We start from the raw sequence: 21,990 nt of genomic DNA on the forward strand, positions 1-21,990 counted from the left end.
AAAGGATGGAAAAAAAATTTCATGCAAGTAATAACCAAGAAAAGCAGAGGTGGCTACACTAGTATCAGGTTAAATAAACTTTAAGTCAAAAATTGTTAAAAGAGATAAAGATAAACAAGGGGGGCCTGGGTGGCTCAGTCAGTTGAGTGTCTGACTCTTGATTTCCGCTCAGGTCATTATCTCGGTTGTGGGACAGAGCCCTGTGGTGGGCTCTGCACTAAGTGGGGAGTCTGCTTGAGATTGTTTCTCTCCCTCTCCCCTTCCTCTGTCTTGCCCCAGCCCACTGTCACCCTCTCTCTCTCTCAGAGAAATAAATCTTTTAAAAAAAGAGATAAACAGGACATGATATATTGACAAAAGAGTCAATTCATCAAGAAGATAAACATAACAGACAACAGAGCCCCCAAATGTATGAAGCGAACATTGACAGAACTAAAAAGAGAAATATGGTTCTACAGTAACAGTTGAAGTCTTCAATACCTCCCTTTCAATAAGAATACCTAGACAGAAGATCAAGAAGGAAATAGAGGACTTAACTTTAAAACCCAAATAGATCCACCAGACTTTTATGAACATTCCACCCAACATAGGAGAATACATGTTCTGCTCAAGTGCACATCGAACGTTCTCTAAGAGAGATCATATGTTAGGCCACAAAACAAGTCTACATAAATTTAAATTGATTGAATCACATAAAGAATCTCCTTTGCCCATACGGAATGAAGTTAGAAATCAACAATAAGAGAGAAACTGGAAATTTCACAAATATGTGGAAACTAAACATACTTTCAAACAACCAATGGGTCAAAGAAATCTCAAAGGAAATTAGAAACTACTTAGAAGTAAATGAAAACAAAAACACAATGTACCTAAACTTATAGAATGCAGCGAAAGCAGTGCTCAGAGGGAAATTTATAGCAGTAAATGTCTACATTAAAAAAGGAAGATCTCAAATCAGTAACCTGCTTTATACTTAAATGAACTAAAATAAAAAATGAAAGTGGGGTCATTACTGCTGAACTTACAGAAATAAAAAGGTCTGTAAGACAACACTATAAACAATTGTATGCGAACAAAATAGGACCTAGAAGAAATGGACTGATTCTGAAAACACACAAAAAGAAATAACTGATACTGGTTTTTTTTCCCCACAGCCTTTTCTCCTGATGATCACTTATTTTTAAGTCAGTCTTGCAAATTCTCACAAAAATTTATACAAGTGAGGACCTCAGCAATTATAAATAGTTCTTCCAAAGTTCTAAATAAAGCAGAAAGTACAGAAAATAGAATGATTCCTCCAGGGAACTTACCAGTGATGTGGTAGCTGCTATTTCTCTGAGGTCCTTTTAACTTATGGCTAGGACATTGTGACACTGACCATTCTCACAAACTCAAAACCTCATAAGGTTACCCACATACCACGTTGCACAAAATCTAGCTATCAACACTTCTTGGTATGGGGGAAAAGGTTATCTTTTTTATTTTTCATCTCTCATCCCAATAAATTCGCTCTCCACCAAAACCATAATACAAATAAATCAAGTGCTTTCATCTTGATGATGGCAAGTAATTTGGTTCCTACCACTAGAGACAAGACAGGCTATCCTTCCATTTAATTTGTTGAAAAAGCAGTGGCACCAGCATTCGCACTCAATACAATTATTTAACTTATTAAAAGGAACAACAGTGGGCGCCTGGGTGGCTCAGTCGTTAAGCGTCTGCCTTCGGCTCAGGTCATGGTCCCAGGGTCCTGGGATCGAGCCCCACATCGGGCTCCCTGCTCTGTGGGAAGCCTGCTTCTCCCTCTCCCACTCCCCCTGCTTGTGTTCCTGCTCTCGCTATGTCTCTCTCTGTCAAATAAATAAATAAAATCTTGAAAAAAAAAAAAAAAAGGAACAACAGTGCTAACAGAGCACAGAGCACTGAAGATATATTCTCCTTGCCAATCAAAAGCTGTAGGAGATGTCTCAGGCAGAACAGATGCATATCTCAATCTACACTGACACAGAAGCTTCGGATACAATTTTAAACTCTATGTTAATTTTGTCATGTAAGCATATCTAAATCAGGCAAATTAGGAATTAAACTTTTGTCTACCAATATGAACTATGTCTCTCGACCATTTCCTTTAAACATATACTTAAAATATGAATCCATACCAAAATACTATCTTTAACATGACAAAGAGGAAAGAGAAGAATTTGTACTTCTTTAATGATTTTCTTTACCTTGTAAGTTGTCATTCGATGCTGAGCAATTGTAGTCAGTTTTTCTAGAAGGCCTCGTAATCGCTCCTGTGTTGCATGGGAGATCAAGTTCACAGCATCAGAGTTAAATTCTGTAATGTCATGCTTTTTACCTGTAGAAGCAGAGAAAATCCATTACGTGTTTTAGTAGTGGCTGATAATTGAAATAATTAGCACAGCAGGTATTCTGTTCCCCCTGGAAGTCATACCCATTATGAATAAAGGTTTGGAGATTATGATTTTCCTGGTAAAGTCACAACTTCAAAGATCTTAGACATTACATTAATAAAACCTAGCCTGAAGCCTCAGAAAATATAGACATTGTTTCACTTAGCCCCTAGAATCATTCTCCTTGCAAGGTCATTTATAGGACAAAGTTAATAAGAACACAAATCAAGTCTAGTGTTCAGGGAGGAAAATGGTAACTGCAGAAATTAGTGCCATATTCTGTTAATTTTAGTAATTAAAAAAATAGAAAATTACATTTCGCTCTGTTTGACACCGTTAACAATTTATGACATTTATTTCAATGAATTCAGATTGTGGGTCTCTGTTACTGCCTTATCTACAAGACATACCTACACTTCTTTTGTCCATTACCAATCATGCTTCTTTTGCACTAACTCATGTTCTGATAAGTTGACCTGGTAATTAATTTACAAGCTGAAATGGGTTCAAAGCCTTATCATTTCACCCATCCATTTGAATACCTTCTCTTTCAATGTATCTCCTTCCATAAATAAACCAAACTTCTATTCTTCTTTTGGCTAACTAGGAAGAAAGATTCAGGAAAACAACTTGGACCACATACCCAAAGGCAGAAGCTCATTGATAAAAGACCTCATCAGTATTTACATAGTAATTCCTCAGCTCAGTGAAACCAACCTGTATCAAGAGAGACCTAAATCTAAAGATACAGCCAATTGTGTAGTCTAATTTAAATGAGCTTTTAATAGTGCTATTGTGTTTATTTTTAACAAACGTAACAGTTTGCTTTTGCACTCTCATCTAAAACATACTCATATACTCACCAAATTATGAATCAGTATAGCAAAAATAAGTTTTAATTAAAAGCCAACAAATCTTAAATACATTCTTTGACATTATTCCATAATAAATGCTAAACTTCAAAGTGTAAGCTATAGGATGTGAGGGCTATCTGGCTGTGACATCTGTCACACCACTGATCACCAGGGTGGATTCAGCTGATCTGGCTGCCAAGGCGCAGTCCCCTTCCTCTCTCACTGTTCCTTGTGCATCCCTCTCAAAGCTACGTGCTCCCTTGAAAAGAATGATCTTCCTAGATAGAGAAAGGCCATTCTTTGGTCAGGGGTGTGCAAGTAGCTGCATTCCCCTACTAGAACCTCCAAAGAAGCTCTCAAGGTCCAAAATGCAGGCTATAGTAAACCAGACAGGAAGAAGATATAAAATTATTTAGCTTCTCCTAAGCTAAACCTTCAAAATATAATTCATTACTGTCTAGCAAAACTGCATTCATCATCAATTTTAGATTCAAGCACGGTTACACTACAAAGTCAAATCTTCTCTACTAAAATTGTTAGCATACATAAATAGTGAAGGCCTTCTATATAAGGACATAATTTCAAAACCATCCAATGATTAAAATTACAACTAAACATAGGGAAGAGATAAGGGATGACCTGTCAGTTCATGCTTAAAGGAAAGAAAATGCACATTTAAAAATATGTAGTGTTTTGGAGGGAAATTTTGAAAATAATTTCATATGTATTTATAAAATACTTTATCCTATGTAGGAAAAAAAATCTATATTTTAAAAATATTAGAAATAAACAAGGGTAGGGATTTGCAAACAATTCCAGGGTTTAGTGATCAAATGTTCTAATATCTTCACTACACTGATAATAAAACATGACAAAGTTAACAAGTTAAAATACTCTAAGAAAAATTCCTACCCTTTTTTCTTTAGATTCTTTCTTTCTTTCTTTGAGAGAGAGGGGAGAGGGAGTGGCAGAGGGAGAAGGAGAGAGAGAATCTGAAGCAGACTTCTTGCTGAGCGTGGAGCCCAACATGGGGCCTGATCCCATGACCCTGAGATCATGAACTGAGCCTAAATCAGGAGTTGGGTGCTTAACCGACTGCACCACCCAGGCGCCCCCCAAAATTCCCACTTTTAAACAAAACACTCTAAGTTGACATAACTGATGAAAAAAATCTGGTTGGTGCTTTTAAGCTTGTTACATGATTTTATAGAATGTCTGTGTAATTTAGTTTAGGTAATTAGGAAAAAAGGAAGAACGCTGGCATGTTAACTCTCCTAACAGTATTCAAGTAGAAAAATCCCCCCAAAATTCTTTGGGTTGATTTATAATTTCTGTGATTAAGGAATAGTCCTGGTTCTGAGCTGTTCTGTAAAGATGGAATTTTACTATACATGGAAAACATTCCTAGAAATATATAACTACACTCACTCTATAGTTTTATTGTTTTTAAAAAAGCTTAGGTATTTCAGAAGTTGTTTTGTAATTTTCCATGATATTAAATGACAAGTTTGTGCTTAATTATTAAGAACTGAAAATACCAAATAGTTACTCCCAGAATTCTCCTTGAAAGCAGAGGTTGGCAAACTAAATTTGATCTCTTTTTGTATAAAGTCTGATGGGAATACAGTCTTGCCTATTTGTTTATGTATTCTCTATGGCTGCTCTTGTAATGTAATAGAGTTGAGCAGTAGTGACACAAACCACATGATCACAAAGTGGCAAATATTTACTATCTGGCCCTTTGCAGAAAAAAACTGCCCATCCCTGTCCTAAATGATCAAATTGTTCTTTCAATGCTAAAAACTTTCCTATCATATAATCAAAGTGTAAGTCAAGCTAGAAATAAAATTTGTCGGGTGGGGGGGGTGGGTGGGAACTGATAAAGCTAAGTATCTACTTCTTCTCTACCAAAGCTCTAGATAATTACAGGGTTACATGGAGTCAATACCAGTAAGCTTCCCAAGCCATCACAGGAGAGTATCATGCTTGTTCCAAAATTAAGGAACTGGCTCCTGTACAGGACACAATACATACGCAAAAAGAGACTGTAAGAGAGAGTAAGAAAAAGAGGGAAGGAAAAAGGAAAAGGAGTGAGGAGGGAGGTGGGGGGAAAAGTCAAACAAAACACAAGCAAACATTTTACCATCAGCTCTTCTGAATTGCTATCCTTTTGAACTGCTTATAAATTCTAGTTTTTCATAATAAAAGAAAGATAACAGAGGGGCTCCTGGGTGGCTCAGTCAGTTGAGTGTCTGACAACTGATTTTGGCTCAGGTCATGATCTCGAGCCCCATTGCTGGACTCAGGGCAGAGTCTGCTTGAGATTCTCTCTCTCCCTCTGTCCCTCTCCCGACTCACGCACGTGCACTCTCTCTCTAATAAATCTTAAAAAAAAAAAAAAAAAAAAGGATAACAGATACCCAAGTTATGTTAGAAATGAAAAAAATGGAATTTGTAGAGTATATAGTAGGAGCTCTAACATTTCTTTATTCTTTTGTGAACTAGATTTAAACTATGTAATAGTAATGTACTTTGTAGTCCTTAAAAATACTATGGGTGTAAATCAGAAATCAGAAACCTTCACATTTTTGTGTTAGGGCTTCAATATAAAATACAAAGATCCTTACTAAAGTATACTCAAAGGTCACTAGTATTAACCTCCCAAATTTGATATGGGTGATGAAGAAGGTACTCCAAGAAGTCCCAGGTTTAGGACACATGAAATGAGATAACTCACATGCAATAATCTCTCTCCAAACTGTCTTATTTTTCAGTCAGTGTGGGGAGAATGTAGTCTTTCATGTTTCTGCAAGTTTGGTATTAAACAACAAGAAAAAAGCTGTGTGGCTCCAGAACAAAACTGGAACATTCTCTTCCATTTCCTTCTACACACACTAGGCAGCCACCTAATAACTACTCAGTGGACCTAGGGAGAAACCTAGTATTTTGATTTAGTTCTTTTAGGGTAAAGACGAGTTTGAATTTCAGGGTTGAGAGAAGAAAAAAGGGACTTAGCCTCTATTTCTATGTTTCACAATACTTGGAATTTTCTAGATTTCATAAACATGAACTTGTAACGTATGCATGCATTTGTATACATATGTGCCTAGTCCAACCAAGAAAGGAACAGGACAGAAAAAAAAAAACAGTACATCATATGTACAAATTCACGTAAAGTAAAAATATACACATATTTCTCCCACTAAGAAATAAAATATTAACTTCTATTATCTAAACCAGAAACCATAGGTTATGATTTAAGTTATGTTAATAGTTTTTAAAATGAAATACTTCTTTCTATAACACCCATGAAATCCTGATTATTTCCAGAGCCTTATTTAAGCCTGAGTTCCAGGAAAACCAACCCACACTGTCTCTTTTGATAACACTTTCCCTGGAACAGACAGTCCTCTTAGGTCAATAATCTTAAGTCTGCACTTACCAATGTCTAATATTCTCTTTTGCAGAGCTCCAATAAAAAGAAATGGTTCATCTTTACATGACTGAACAAGTGTGCCAACCAATTCAGAGTTTGTTGCTAAGATGCAGGCATTTTCTTCACTGAGGTTGACCCCTGCCATGGAAGTCACATCATTGATGTCATCTTCATCTCTAAGAGGAAAAAAAGATAGCTTTTTGGTGGTGGTGGTGGTGGTTGGTGATGTGTATATGAATGATTTAAGAGAGCAAAGAATTATAGATCTCTCCTTATAACTGAAGACATTATTTTAACTCAATTCATCCAAGCAAGAGAACTGAAGAATGGCTATCTTTCCCTGGAAGCCTTTAAAAATTAATTGGTGTGTCTAACCACTAGTGTACATTTAATATCAGAGAGATGAATCAGAAGCAACTCTGTCTTCTAGTGCCCATCTTTCCATCTTTCAGTTTAGTAAATGGATACACCAACAGGGACTTGGGGGTTAAACTAAGTTATCCACAAATGCCCCGCAATGAGAGACAAAGTAACAATAACAGACTTCTTTGTTTTTATCCAAGATGATTAAAAGCCCCTCAGATTTCCCCAGTGCACTCTACTGTTCCACTGAGGATCAGGAGAAATCCGCTGATCCTGAAAGATCTATACCCACATAAAGACCCATAAGAAGAAGGTTTCTTGACTAGTTATTCTGAAACCAAATGGTTAAAACTAGTTTTGATTTTCTGCTTCAGACTTTTGGTGTGTTCCATCTGTACCAACTGAATTCATTAAACCACATCCTCGAGCAAATGGCTGCAAAGGGTCTACATATAAAATTACACACACACACACACACACACACACACACACACACACACATTAACATGACATATATATGTATAAGAAACAAAACATGTTTGCGCTCCTTGCATTGCACCAGCAAAAATAAATAGTTGTTTTTATCTAACAGGATTGCTACATGGCTACAGTGCTAAGATGAGTATATATGTTTAAGGATCGAGAAGAAAAAGAGAAAAGAAATACAAAAATTCCGTCATAGCATCCTTATCACCATATGTAATAACAAACACATTACTGATCATAACTCACCTAACCAATGCATAATGTAATTTACACAAACATGATTACATAAAAAAAGATGTTGCTTCTCTTTATTGCATGGGCCAAATGGTATATCATGTGGTCTCACATCAATAGATTTAAATTATGGAACTCCCTGTGGTAATGCATTTGTGCACGAGAAAAGGAAATAAATTATAATTGTCAAGCACTCAAGAAATGAAGGCCTCTGGTGTTCCACTTTAAAAAGCAACACATTAGGGGTTAAGGGGAAAGAGCCCATGTTCAAACATAAGAGATTAAAGAAAAAAAAAACTATGTAAAAGAAAGAGCTAGACACAGCAGTTGAAAGTGAAGAGATAGAACAATGGTCTTATAATCTGAACAGCGGATTTAAAAGCCTAACATTAAAAGGTGTGTCTTTACAAAAAGAAGAAAAATTTAAATTTAGTATCTCAAACCACTTAAATAAAACATGCAGTACAAAGAAAGTATACTGAAATGGTTGGACTCCACCTTAGCAAATGTCACAGAGGTATTGTCAGAAGTATGGATGCTGAAAATGACTCTAAGAATCATTCTGCCACCTATGTAAATAAAGTATTTCCAGAAACATCTAAACATGTAAACATCTAAAGTGTAAGAATGGTAAAAACCATAAACCCAAAGATGGACCAAGACCCAAGTAAAAAAATAAAAGGTCTGAGTAAAAAATATTTTTTAAAAATCCATGTCTCATGGGAGCCTGGTGGGCTGAGTTGGTAGAGCATGCGACTCTTGATCTTGGGATCGTGAGTTGGAGCCCCATGTTGGGGATAGAGATTACTTTAAAAAAACCAAACCAAAACAAAAACCCCACCGTGTGTCAAGAGAATGAAAAGACAAGCCACAGAGTAGGAGAAAATATTTGCAAAAGACATCAGATAAAGGATTGTTATCCAAAATATACAAAGAATTCTTAAAACTCAACAATAAGAAAACAAACAAACCAGTTAAAGAACTGGCTAAAGTCCTAATAAAAAAGATGTACAGATGGCAAATAAGCACATGAGGCATATGCTCCCCATCCTTGTCATCAGAGAAATGCAAATTAAAATGAGATACCACTATACACCTAATAGAAAGGCCAAAATCCTAAACACTGACAACATCGAATGCTGATGAGGAGGATGTGGAGCAACAGGAACTCTCATTCACTGCTGGTAGCAATGCAAAATGGTACAGCCACTTTGGAAGACAATTTGGCAGTTTATTATAGAACTAAACATACTTTTACTGTACAACCCCGCAATCACATTCCCTGGTATTTACTCAAAGGAGTTGAAAATTTACGTCCACACAAAAACTTATACATGGATGTTTAGAGCAGCTTCAGAGATAATTGACAAAACTTGGAAATAGCCATAATGTCCTTCAGTAGCTAAGTATATATATAAACTGTGATACATCCAGACAATGGAGCATTATTAAGTGCTAAAAAGAAATGAGATGTCACACCATGAAAAGACACAGACAGGAACTTAAATGCAAATTATTAAGTGAAAAAAGCCAATCTGAAAAGGCTACATACTGTATGATTCCAACTACATGACCTTCTGGAAAAGGCAAACTTTTGCCTTTTGGAGGCAGAGCACAGAGAATTTTTACGGCACTGAAACTACTCAGTATGATACTATAATGTTGGATACACATCATTATACATTTCGGTTTTTTTTTTTTTTAAGATTTATTGATTTATTTGAGAGAGAGAGAGGAAGCAGGGGGAGGGGCAGAGGGACAGGGAGAGGGGAAGCAGGTTCCCTGCTGAGTTTCTCCGCTGAGCGTGGAGCCCAATGCAGGGATCAATCTCATGACCCTAAGATCATGACCTGAGCTGAAACCAAGAGTTGGACGCTTAACTGACTAAGCCACCCAGGTACCCCTCACTATACATTTGTTAAAACCCATAAAATGTACTACACCGATAGCAAACTGTAAACTATGGGCTTTGAGGCTTAATGACTTGTCAGTGCAGGTTTGTCAACTGTAACAAATGGACCACTCTGGTAGGGGATGTTGATAATGAGGGAGGCTATGCATGTGAGGGATTAGGGGGAATTTTCTGTATCTTCCAATCAATTTTGCTGTGAACCTAACCTGCTTTATTTTTTTTTTAAAAAGATTTTATTATTTATTTGAGAGAGAGAGAGAACATAAGTGGGGCCGGGGGCAGAGGGAGAAGCAGGCTCCCGGCTGAACAGGGAGCCCAATGAGGGGCTGGATCCCAGGACCCTAGGATCACAACCTGAGCCGAAAGCAGACGCTTAACCGACTGAGCCACCCAGGCGCTCCGAACCTAACCTGCTTTAATAAACAAAACCCATCAAAAAAAAAAAAAAAAAGAAAAAAGAAAAGGTCAACTACACATCAGTGAAGAGCTAGTCACTACAAAACAGAAACCCAGTTACTTAACATCTTAAGGATTTCAATTTTTCCTTTAAAAAATGAGTAACTTAGGGATGCCTGGGTGGCTCAGTCGTTAAGCATCTGCCTTCTGCTCAGGTCATGATCCAGGGTCCTTGGATCGAGTCCCACATCAGGCTCCCTGCTCAGCGGGGAGCCTGCTTCTCCCTCTGCCTGTGCTCGCTTGCTCTCTCTCTGACAAATAAATAAATAAAATCTTAAAAAAAATTATAAAAAGAAATAAAAAACGAGTAACTTAGATCAGGTGCTTTCTAAAATCCCTCTCAGCCACTTAAAAGAATGAGGCAGCTCTCTTTGACCTGATACAGAACTGCCAAGATACACTGTGAAGTGGGAGAAAAAAAAAAAATGAGGTAAAGAGACTGCCCCCTGGGGAAAAAAAAGATACACACACACCCAGCATAACATATCTCTGGAAATACACATGAGGAATTCTCCTCTGGAGAGGGAAATAGGGAAGTGGAGATAAGAAAGACTTATTTTATAACCACAATATACTCTTTTCTACCTCTTGAATGTTGTACTATATACATGGATTACCAATCAAAATGATTAGTGATATTTATTTATTTTTTAATTTTTTTAAATGTTTTATTTATTTATTCATGAGAGTCAGAGAGAGAGAGAGAGAGGCAGAGGCAGAGGGAGAAGCAGGCTCCCCGCCTAGCAGGGAGCCCGACACGGGACTCGATCCCAGGACCCTAGGATCATGACCTGAGCCAAAGGCAGACGCTTAACCATCTGAGCCACCCAGGCGCCCGGTTAGTGATATTTAAAAATAGTAAACAAATATTTAGGAAAAGAAAACTGAAAATAGAAAATATGGTGAAGTTTAGACATAAAACCCCAATATTCCCTTAAAAAAAAATCAGAATTATTTAAGATAGCACAAAACATGGCCTTTACACACATGCACACAACACTGAATGTTTACAATCTCAGATGTGTATCAGGTACACAGGCACTATAAACTGCAAATTGCTTCCACAGGAGGGTTCCTGCATAACCCCTGTTGAGATCTCACACACAGGCTGGAAAGACAAGTACCAAGCATACTTAGTACCAGTACTTAGCATAGTACTAGAATTGGACAGAATTCATCAATGAGGAGATAGTCCCAGGTTTTTAAGAATCTTCTTGCAGCCCTTCTCTGAAATAAGCAAGGAACTAACTGCCCAATAAAACTGTTCTTGCCTGGCTTCCCTCCTCCTATTTGGCCCTAAGCTGAACACAGCTCCCTCTAGTACATCTGCCAGTTGCTATGGTTACAGAGGGCAGCAGGAATAGAGGAAGACCCCCACTGAGGGAAGAGGAAAAGGTGCCACGATAAACAGCACCCAAGCCATTTAAAACTTCCTCTAAGTAAGGAGGCAGACTGAAGGGAAAAAAAAAGTCAACACAATGTAGTAGCAGCATTACCAATAAGGCTAAGATAGGTCAGGAGACAGTATCAAAGGTGTTGATGTTGAAGCATAGTTGTGAGAAGAAAATGAGAGTCCCCGAACTTCATCTTCAAGTCTTCCGGTCTAAAGCAGTGTCTTTTCATGAAGGTACTGTGCAAAATAATCGGTTTTGTTTTGTTTTAAAAAATATACAAAAAGGAAATTTATTTTTATTATTTTTAAAGATTTTATTTATTTGAGAGAGAGAGCACATAAGCAGGGAGAGCAGGAGAAGAAGAAGGAGGCTCACTACTAAGCAGGGAGCCCAATGCGGGACTCGATCCCAGGACCCTGGGATCATGACCTGAGCTGAAGGCAGACGGCAGACGCTTAATCAACTGAGCTACCCAGGTGCCCACAAAAAGGAAATTTAATAGTGCCTTAGTAGAAGCTTTCCAATTCAAGATTCTGTGAGATGTAATAAGTTACTGTGTAAAAATTAAAGAAGAATTACCCAATTATCATTAATGTCTTACATTCTGGCTTCTAAAATCAATCTAATTCCTTAGCTTTTGATAAAGCTGTCCACTGCTTGTGCCTGACTTCTTAAATCTCTTTCACTGTCTTAAGATCTGAACAGCCCCAGACTGATGATTCTTCTAAAGTAGAGGGCATCATATTATTTTCTTGCTCAAAAACCTGTCATGTTCCCCAAAACTTAACTTGATATTCAAGGTTTTCCAGGTAATGACCTTAACTTAGCACTCTTCCCTCCCATTACTCACTATCACATAGTTCCTACTGATTCTGGCCTTGGTTCAGGCCATTCCCCACTTCCGGTTCTCATCTTCAAACTCCTACTTTTATTGTCTTTCAGTTGTCAAAGCTTTAGCTATATCCCAGTCCTATTTCAAATGCCTAGTTTAGAAATGCTGGTTTAATTTGTTTTTATACTTTTGTTTTTATGTTTTTTTTACTTTGTTTTTATATTTTTAAAGCATTTGTCCAATTGCTACAACTTTTCAACTTCTGAGAGCACGTTGTGTCTTCCATTTTAAACATCAGTGTGTTTCTCTTAAAAACCAACTAGACTTATTTTATTGATTATATTCAACAAATATATTAAATATAATAAAGATTATATTATCTTCATTGCCTATAATTCCTAGCAGAAATGATAATAGTTGAGGAATTTCCCTCTGTTCAGAACATGTGCTATTCATTTGTTACAATGTACTGAGAAGTAGAACAGTGGGTTAAACAGTGAGTCAAACTGCCTGTAGTGCAACTCTGACTGCTTGTTATAATCTATGTGAAATAAAGTAAATTAATCTTTCCAGACCTGCATTGTTAGTAAAATGGAGGCAATAGCAGTCCTTACATATTAGACTGAAGATTAAAGGAAGTAATTCATCCCATGGAAAAAGGAATTAGTCTAATATAGAAAGAGTTCCTACAAATAACTAAGGAAAAAAACCCATGATCCAATGGAAAAATGGAGAAAGCACATGAATTTTCACAAAGAAAAAATTTAAAATGACTCAAATATAAGATGTTCTACTCTACTCATAAGAGAAATATAAGATATAATTTTTCACCTGTTAGACTGGCAAAAACTAAGTTCACCAGAACATGTGAAAATATGCTACCATAAGCTCGCTGCTCAGTGTAATTTGTAAATTTAACCTCCATGGAGAATCATTTGATATTCTGACAATTTAAAATAAATAAGCTCAGGGTACCTGTGTGGCTCAGTTGGTTAAGTGTCTGCCTTTGGCTCAGGTCATGAGGTCATGATCCCAGGGTCCTGGGATGGAGCTCCACATCAGCTTCCCTGCTCAGTGGGGAGAGTCTCCTTCTCCCTATCCCTCTGTGCTTACACACTCTCTCTCTCAAGTAAATAAATAAAATCTTTAAATAAATAAAAGACTTCTTTGTAAATAAATAAATAAATAAATAAGCTCTTCTTTCTAGAAATTATGTGAAATGATAGCCACTGTGGCTTTGCTTTCCTAGTACAAAACATTGGAAATATCCTAAATATCCACCATTATATAACTTTGTTAAAAATCTCAAATCACAATGATTATACACTGATATAGAACAATCTCCAAGATTTATTACTACTAAGTTGTAAAAAACAAAATGTAAAACATTATGTATTGCATACTACCGTCTGTGTTGAGAAGATTACATCTAGAAAGACACACAAGAAATTGCTAACAGTGGTTGGCTCCAGAATGGAAACGTGGGTAGCAGAGAGAAAAAGAAGCAAGGGAGAACCTTATTTTTCCACTGTATATCTTTTCTTCCTTTCAAATATTGTACAAAATGTATATATTATCTCACTGAATAAATAAATAACTTGTTTAGAAAGCATAAACAAAAAATTTTATTTTAAGAAGATTAAGGGCTTCCCGGGGCACCTGGGTGGCTCAGTCGTTAAGTGTCTGCCTTCGGCTCAGGTCATGATCCCAGGGTCCTGGGATCGAGCCCCGCGTCGGGCTCCCTGCTCGGCGGGGAGCCTGCTTCTCCCTCTCCCACTCCCCCTACTTGTGTTCCCTCTCTCGCTGTGTCTCTCTCTGTCAAATAAATAAATAAAAATCTTTAATAAAAAAAAAAGATTCTCTCTCTCCCTCTGCCTCTTTCCCTCCCTCTGCTCTCTCTCTCTCTCAAAATAAATAAAATCTTTTAAAAAAAAAAAAAAAGAAGATTAAGGGCTTCCCTTAGATTACTAATCCCTGGTAAAATAACTTTGCCTTCAATACTCTTCTGGGTTCTGGTAAACCCTTAGGTATAACCTCTCTACCACAGCCGGCACATAAACTCATGCAACACCCTGTTTATTCCTCCTTCCATGTCTTTGTGAAGTTATTTTTCTCATGGGAAATTCTCTTTTTCTTTCCTCTTTTGACTCAATGTAGCATAACATACTGCAGGATTTCCCAAACTTTAGTGATTTTAAGAACCATCTGGGACACAAACAATGAATCATGAAACACTACATCAAAAACTAATGATGTAATGTATGGTGATTAACATAACATAATAAAAAAAAGTATAAAAAAATTTATCTTGCAGACCTGAAAAAATATATATATATAAATTAGATCTTGTAAGTTTTACCTGACTTTGGTCATTATTATATTTCTAATTTACAGAATGAGGGTTAGTATAAAGTAAGTGTTCAATAAATATTTGTTGGATAAATAAACATTGTTCTATTGCCTAAAAAAAAAAAAAAAGAACCACCTGGGAGTATATTTAAAATACATGTCTCACAACCAAATACACACCTGCACAGTACCCACGATTTGCATTCAGTGGCTCTAGGCTGGAGACCACAAACCTGGAATTTTTTTTTTTTTAATTTTATTATGTTATGTTAGTCACCATACAATACATCATTAGTTTTTGATGTGGTGATCCACGATCCATTGTTTTCATATAACACCCAGTGCTCCATGCAGTACGTGCCCTCCTTAATACCCATCACCGGGCTAACCAATCTCCCCTCCCGCCTCCCCTCTAAAACCCTGTTTGTTTCTCAGAGTCCACAGTCTCTCATGGTTCATCTCTCCCTCCAATTCCCCCCACCCATTTTTCCCTTCCTTCTTCTAATGTCCTCCATGTTATTCCTTATGTTCCACAAATAAGTGAAACCATATGATAATTGACTTTCTCTGCTTGACTTATTTCACTTAGCATAATCTCCTCCAGTCCCATCCTGGAATTTTTTTTAAACAAACATACTTAGGTGATTGTGAGGCATACACTCTGTGGACCACACCTGGAAAAATACTGAGTTATAAAAATTAAGAGCACCAAATCTATAGTTAGAGATGAAGGTTTTAGCCCCTGCTCTGACAATTATTAAAAGGATGACCTTGAACAACTTACTCATCAATTCCCTTATTTATGGAGGTAAAAACTATACTTGTTACATGATTTTGAATGACAACTGTATTAGAAACCAGAACTATATTAGAAATAAAAAATGAGTATTTAGGGGCACCTGGTTGGCTCAGTGTGTGACTCTTGATCTTGGGGTCGTGAGTTCAAACCCCATGTTGGGTGTAGAGATTACTTAAAAATAAAATCATTTTAATACAGTGGAATATTACTCAGCCATCAAATGAAATCTTACCATTGGCAATGATGTGGATGGAACTAGAGGGTATTATGCTAAGCGAAATAAGTCAATCAGACAAAAACAATTATCATATGATTTCACTTGAATTTAAGAAACAAAACAGAGGATCATAGGGGAAGGGAGGGAAAATAAAATAAGATGAAATCAGAGAGGGAGACAAACCATAAGAGACTCTTAACTACAGGAAACAAACTGAGGGTTGCTAGAGGGGAGGTGGGTGGGGGGATAGGGTAACTGGGTGATGGGCATTAAGGAGGGCAGGTCATGTAATGAGCCCTGGGTGTTATATACAACTGATGAATCACTGAACTCTACCTCTGAGACTAAGAATACACTACATGTCAATTAACTGAATTTAAATAAAATTTAAAAATAAAATCTTTTTAAAAATGAGTATTCATTAAAAATTAATAAAACCATTACATATTAACATAAATAACATTTTAATGAAAACCAACAATACCAAAATTAAAAAATAATTACTCAAAAGGGTGGCATTGTTTTCTATTTTTCTAATCTCTTTAAAATCCATTGATCCTCTTCACTTTGAATGGATCTTTTACTGATGCATGATTTTGTAACATTAACTGAGTTACACAGATCTTCCAAATTTAAGCTCATTACGTATAATCCAAAATCACATGTCAATATCTGCACCAATCTAATCAGAAAATCTAAGTATTGGGAAGATGTTAAGTTCATGGCAGTGGATACAAGTTTTCCAAATTTTTAATTTTTGCTTGAAAAGCTCAAACCTTATCACTGGCAAAAAATGCTGTCAAGTTGTTTTCCCTGAAGTGACAGGCTCACTTTTTTCATTTTTACAAAACTGTCTGTCAAATTCCCAAATCTAAACAATCAGTTTGTTTTTCAGTTATTCTTTGTTCTTCCAAGTAAAAATGGTTCTCAATGAAAAAAGTGGTTAGTTTAGCTCACAACTGAAACATAAGCAGGGTGCTGGGGTGGCTCAGTCGGTTAAAAGTCCAACTCCTGATTTAGACCCATCAGGTGATGATGGGGGGGCGGGGGCTGGTGGATTGAGCCTCCCCACTCCTTGCGCCAGGGAGTCTGCTTCTCTCCCTCTTCCTCTGCCCATCCCCCCATGTGCGCGCACACGCACGCTAGCTCTCTCTCTCTCAAAATAAATAAATAAAATCTTAAAAAAAAAAAAGAAATATAAGCACAAGCACTTCTTGAAACAACCATGAGACTCTGGCATGCAGCAGAAGAGCTTTCTGCAAACTTCCCACTTTGTCACACAGAATATTAAAAAGGTGTATACTTAAGGGTAGAGACTTAAAAAAAATAATGTTTGCTTCCTCATTAAAAACATTAAAAAAAACACCAACAACCCTGGTTTCTTTTCTTTTCATTTACTGGGAGTGTCTGAGGGTAAAAAATAAATAGCTACTAGCACAGTTTGGTGCCCCTGCCTTGATTAATGCTAAGGTGCCAGCAGTTTTCCACTGTGGCTTTTGAACCAGCAATCAAATAATATACTGAAAAAGGCAAATAACAACATTAACATCATCATCATTATTAAAATTGTTTTAATCTCACAGACCCCCTGAAAAAGTTTCAGTTTCAAAACTATTTTCTGTAGATCGTATTTTGGGACCTGCTAGCCTGTATTTATATTCCCAAGCCTACAATGAACATCAGAAATACTATGAGGATTTTTAAAAATACAGATTTCTGCCAAGGTTCAGTCTCCAGAGATTTCATTCTGGATGAGCCCCCAAATCAACAATTTCAGTAAGTTCCCTGGGTAGTTTTCAAATTGTTGATCTACACTATATTAGCAATTATTTACTTATAAATTGTTTTCAAAGTATCTACCACCCTCTTCCTATATTTATATATTTTCAATTGAATTATTAATACTGTTAAGAAATTTTTATTATAAATGATACTCTACTATTATCAGTCTCTTGGCTTTGATCCTTCTTGAAGATGCCCATGACATATAAATGAGATATGCCCTATCTCCTGCTCAAGTAACATCAACCTCTACCTCTAATATCTCTTTTCTTTCCAACTCATTCTGCATCTAAGTAAAAATATAATTTTTCCTAAACAGCATTTTACTATGACAAAATCTCGCTACAAATTCTGAAAGACTTCACAATCTCATCTCCCAAGTGTTCATTTATATAATTTCCCTGTGAAGAATGTTTAAGAACTTAATTTCTATCAAATTTCTAGTATAAGGCAACTCCTCCAAGAGGACTGTTTTGTTGAATTTTTACCCTAGATTTAGAGCTAATCCAGGCATAGCTTACACTGATGGTTCTTCTTCTCTGTCTCCTTTATCTTTCCAAGATGAGAGGGGTTTTTTTGTTTGTTTGTTTGTTTGTTTTGTCACTAGAGGCTGTTTTCTAAGTCCCTGCTCTGGAAAGATTAACCATATATATTATGTCATATATTATATAACATATATATATATATATATATTTTTTTTTTTAAGATTGTATTTATTTATTTGACACAGAGAGAGCACAAGCAGGGGGATCAGCAGGCAGAGAGAGAGGGAGAAGCAGTCTCCCTGCTGAGCAGGGAGCCCAACGTGGGGCTCAATCCCAGGACCCTGGGATGATGACCTGAGCTGAAGGCAGACCCTTAACGACTGAGCCACCCAGGCGCCCCATAACAATATATATTATTGATACACTTGTACATATAGGGAAAAGCAGACTCTTTAATAAGTACATGATGAAACAATTACATATGAAGCAAGGTGAACACATGTTTAATCAACACTAGAGAATCTGATTCCTACAATATAAAATAAAGGACACTAAAGTTAATGAAGTAATACTGTCTATGACAATAGCGTGTAACCTTGTCCTATATGATTTTCTAAGTGTGTTTTATTTTTTTTATTTCGTTTTAAAGATTTTATTTAGAGAGAGAACGTGCACAAGTGCATGTGAGCAGGGGGAGGGGCAGAGGGAGAAGCAGACTCCCCGCTGAGCAGGGAGCCTGATGGAGGGCTCGATCCCAGGACCCTGGGATCATGACCTGACCCAAAGACAGACGCTTAACCAACTGAGCCACCCAGGAGCCCCTAACAGTGTATTTTAAAGAAAAAATTTAAAAATATCACACTAAACCCTAGCTGTTAAAATACTGTCACTAACAGAAGTAACATATATGCATTATCCATCTATATTTTATTTTTCTCTAAAATACAAGAACTCTTTAAAAAAAAACCTTAATCTTTAAGCATTATCATAGCTTCAAAAAATCAACAATTCCGTATTATCATTAAGTAGCCAGTCAGTTTAAGTGAGGTTAACTATACAAACATGCAAAGGTACTGTAATATTTGTCACTTCTGATTCTGAAATATGAAGAATAAAACATGAATCTCTGGCACCCTCTGGTGTTTAAGTACTATACAGCTTCCCTTATCCATCCCAGGCGTATTGACAAGTCAAATAGAAAATATAAGTCTCTTAGTCGAAAAAGCCATGAACAAAAAAATTTTTTTAGTTAAACAAGTAGTTTTGAAAAAATAGGCAAATAACACTCTATGTTATTAAACCTCATCCAGTTAAGTCAAGACAAGATCTAATGGCATACACTATTACCTCCTCTTACTTAACAAAAGACTCAACATCAAGGGTCTATTTTAAGGTTCATTTTAACAATAACTGAAGTGACATTGATATTAAGTATCCAAAAAAACCCAAACTTAAGCTAAAAAAGCCATCACTTCAAAAAAGAGATGCATAAACCACATATGACCAAAATTACTATAAAGCATACAAAATGAAAAATGTATCTTAGTGCAGAAATAAAAGATACCCTTAAAAATAGCTATGATTATAGACACTTCTGTTCTTTTTTAAAATTCATTATTTCAGCAAATATTTGAATGCTTATTATGAACCAGGCCTTGTTCTAAACATTAGGTATACCATGGTAAAAAATTTACTGTAAACTCTCAGAGATTTTTAAAGGAGTGGGGAAAAACAAGGAATGGTAAACAAAAAAACACGATACTTTTAGATGAGTGCCTCAAGACAGCAGGTATGACTGAAGAAGCTACTTTACACTGGCTGCCTAAGCAGACACTCTAATTAGGGAGATCACTTTTAAACTAAAATAAGAAGGACCAAGACAAATAAAAACTGGAGGACAGAGAGTCCAGGGAATATCACATCTAAAAACTGTACAGTGAGAACATGAGTATGTGTCTGAAGAACAAAAAGAAAGCGAACAAGGAGGCTGAGTCCCTTACACCATGGAATGTTATACCTGCAATGATTCAGTTTTCCTGAATGTGAGAGAATCTTATCTTGCATATGCCACTGTTTTTTGGGTTTTTTTTTTTGGGGGGGGGGGGTTAGTATATCTATTATCTATAATCTTACTGAATTCTAACAAATGTAACTATGGCTCAAGATGGTTCACATCATAAAAAAGTCAATTCTTCCCCAAATTAACCTAATCACATAACCTCAAGACAAAATTTTCATAGAACTCTTCTGCTCATTCTAAAATTCATGTTTAGTAGAAAAATAACAAAGGTAAAGTGGAGATACCTTTGATAAAAAAGGAATAAAGAGAGAGGATTTGCTCTGTCAGATACAAAAATAAATAATAAATCATAATTGAAAGTGCAAAAATATTAACACAGAAATAAAAACAGCACTAAAATTCTAGAAATGTATCCTTGTATAAACAATAATTTACTATAAGATAAAGGTGACATCTCAAATCAGAAAAAGTAAGGATAATGAATTCTTCATAACTACTGTTGAGACCAGCATTTCCAACTGGGGAAAAGCTAATTTCTGCTACAGACATTTACAAAAATAAAGAATGTTGAAGATGTAAAGGTGTATGTACATACGTAGGTGTGTGTTTATATATATCTTGGAAGAAAACATGGAAGCACATCATTATGGACTCAGGATGAAGAAGAATTTTTTAGAATACAATGATATTCAAAAGCCATAAAGCATGAGAGTGATAAATCTAATACTGTGATTTAAAGTCTTCTAAAACAAAAAGACTCTAAAAACAAAGTTACCAGTTAAAAGATTGGGAGAAAGATATTTATAACATACACAACAAAGAATTACTCTTCTATATATGTCTAGAAAGCAATAAGCGTTCAACAGATAAATGAGCAAAAGTAATATGTTAGAAATTTCCCAGAGAAAATACCAATGGTGACATTTTTGCTTCAGGCAGTAAGTGGACTAGATTTACTGAGGAGAAATTACACGACATTCTAACTAGACCAGCATTAAGACATTTTCATTCCAGTGTTGGATGCACAGAAGTTGTCAAAAAAGTTGTCAGGAAAAATAAGCAATAACCATACTCTAAAGGTAGAGCTGCCTTAGTGGCAAATGCCTGTGGCTGGCACTAGTTCCTGGACCTCTGTTAATGTGGAGAAATTGTATCTGAGACTGCTGGGTTAAGTCGGGTTCCCTAGAATAGATACTAAAGTGGTCCCAAATCAACAATCATCCCTGGTTACCATGAGAAAGTCACAAATCCACTGTGGAGTAAAGCCAACTCAATTTAAGTCCTTAGGTTTAATCTGATCTACCCATCCAATGAGGTTTTAAATTCAGAAATTATATTTTTTTTAATTATTTTTACTTTTTTAATTTTTTTGAGAGAGCACATGTGCACAAGGTTGGGGGCAGGGGCAGAAGGAGAGGGAAAGAAAGAATCCCAAGCAGGCTCCACGCCCAGCATGGAGCCCAACGCAGGGCTTGATCTCAAGACCCTGAGATCAAAATCAAGAGTCAGATGCTCAACTGACTGAGTCACCCAGGCATCCCTACATTTTTCACTTCTAAATGTCCTTTTCCAAATCATTGTATTCATTTTTTAACAGAAAACTGTTCTCCACTCATTTTTGTGATTCCACATTTTATTTCTAACCATTTTATAATAATTTTTAACACTGAATATTTGATCATCCAATGTTTGAAGTCACTGGGGTTTCAAATGTGCTGCTGTTTCATTGTAGTTTAACTCTCAGGGTGACTTTTCCTTATATGTTTTACTTTTGAAAGTGAATACATACATGGATACCAGAAAACCATGGAATGGTATTTTTAAAGTGCTGAAAGAAAAAAAAAAAAAAAAGTCAACCCATAATTCTACCACTCCTGACATCATTGTCTATATAAATAATCTAAAAACTACCAGAAATTAAGAGCCTAACAAGCCAATTAGCAAAGGATTAAAGAAA

At 36.3% G+C, this 21,990-nt stretch overlaps 1 protein-coding gene across 1 annotated transcript in view; it reads right to left on the reverse strand.

The window, feature by feature from the left end:
• The window catches only part of TAF4B (TATA-box binding protein associated factor 4b), a 124,588-nt gene that overhangs the window by 52,953 nt on the left and 49,645 nt on the right, over nt 1-21,990 (reverse strand). The window contains exons 10-11 of the mRNA XM_032421293.1: nt 6,711-6,880; nt 2,229-2,359 (exon numbers count right to left, since the gene is read on the reverse strand). Coding sequence (XP_032277184.1) covers nt 2,229-2,359; nt 6,711-6,880 — 301 coding nt within the window. The remainder of the gene's footprint in view (nt 1-2,228; nt 2,360-6,710; nt 6,881-21,990) is intronic.

The sequence above is a fragment of the Phoca vitulina genome, unplaced genomic scaffold, assembly GCF_004348235.1.
Source record: "Phoca vitulina isolate PV1807 unplaced genomic scaffold, GSC_HSeal_1.0 scaffold24, whole genome shotgun sequence".
Lineage (NCBI taxonomy): Eukaryota > Metazoa > Chordata > Mammalia > Carnivora > Phocidae > Phoca > Phoca vitulina.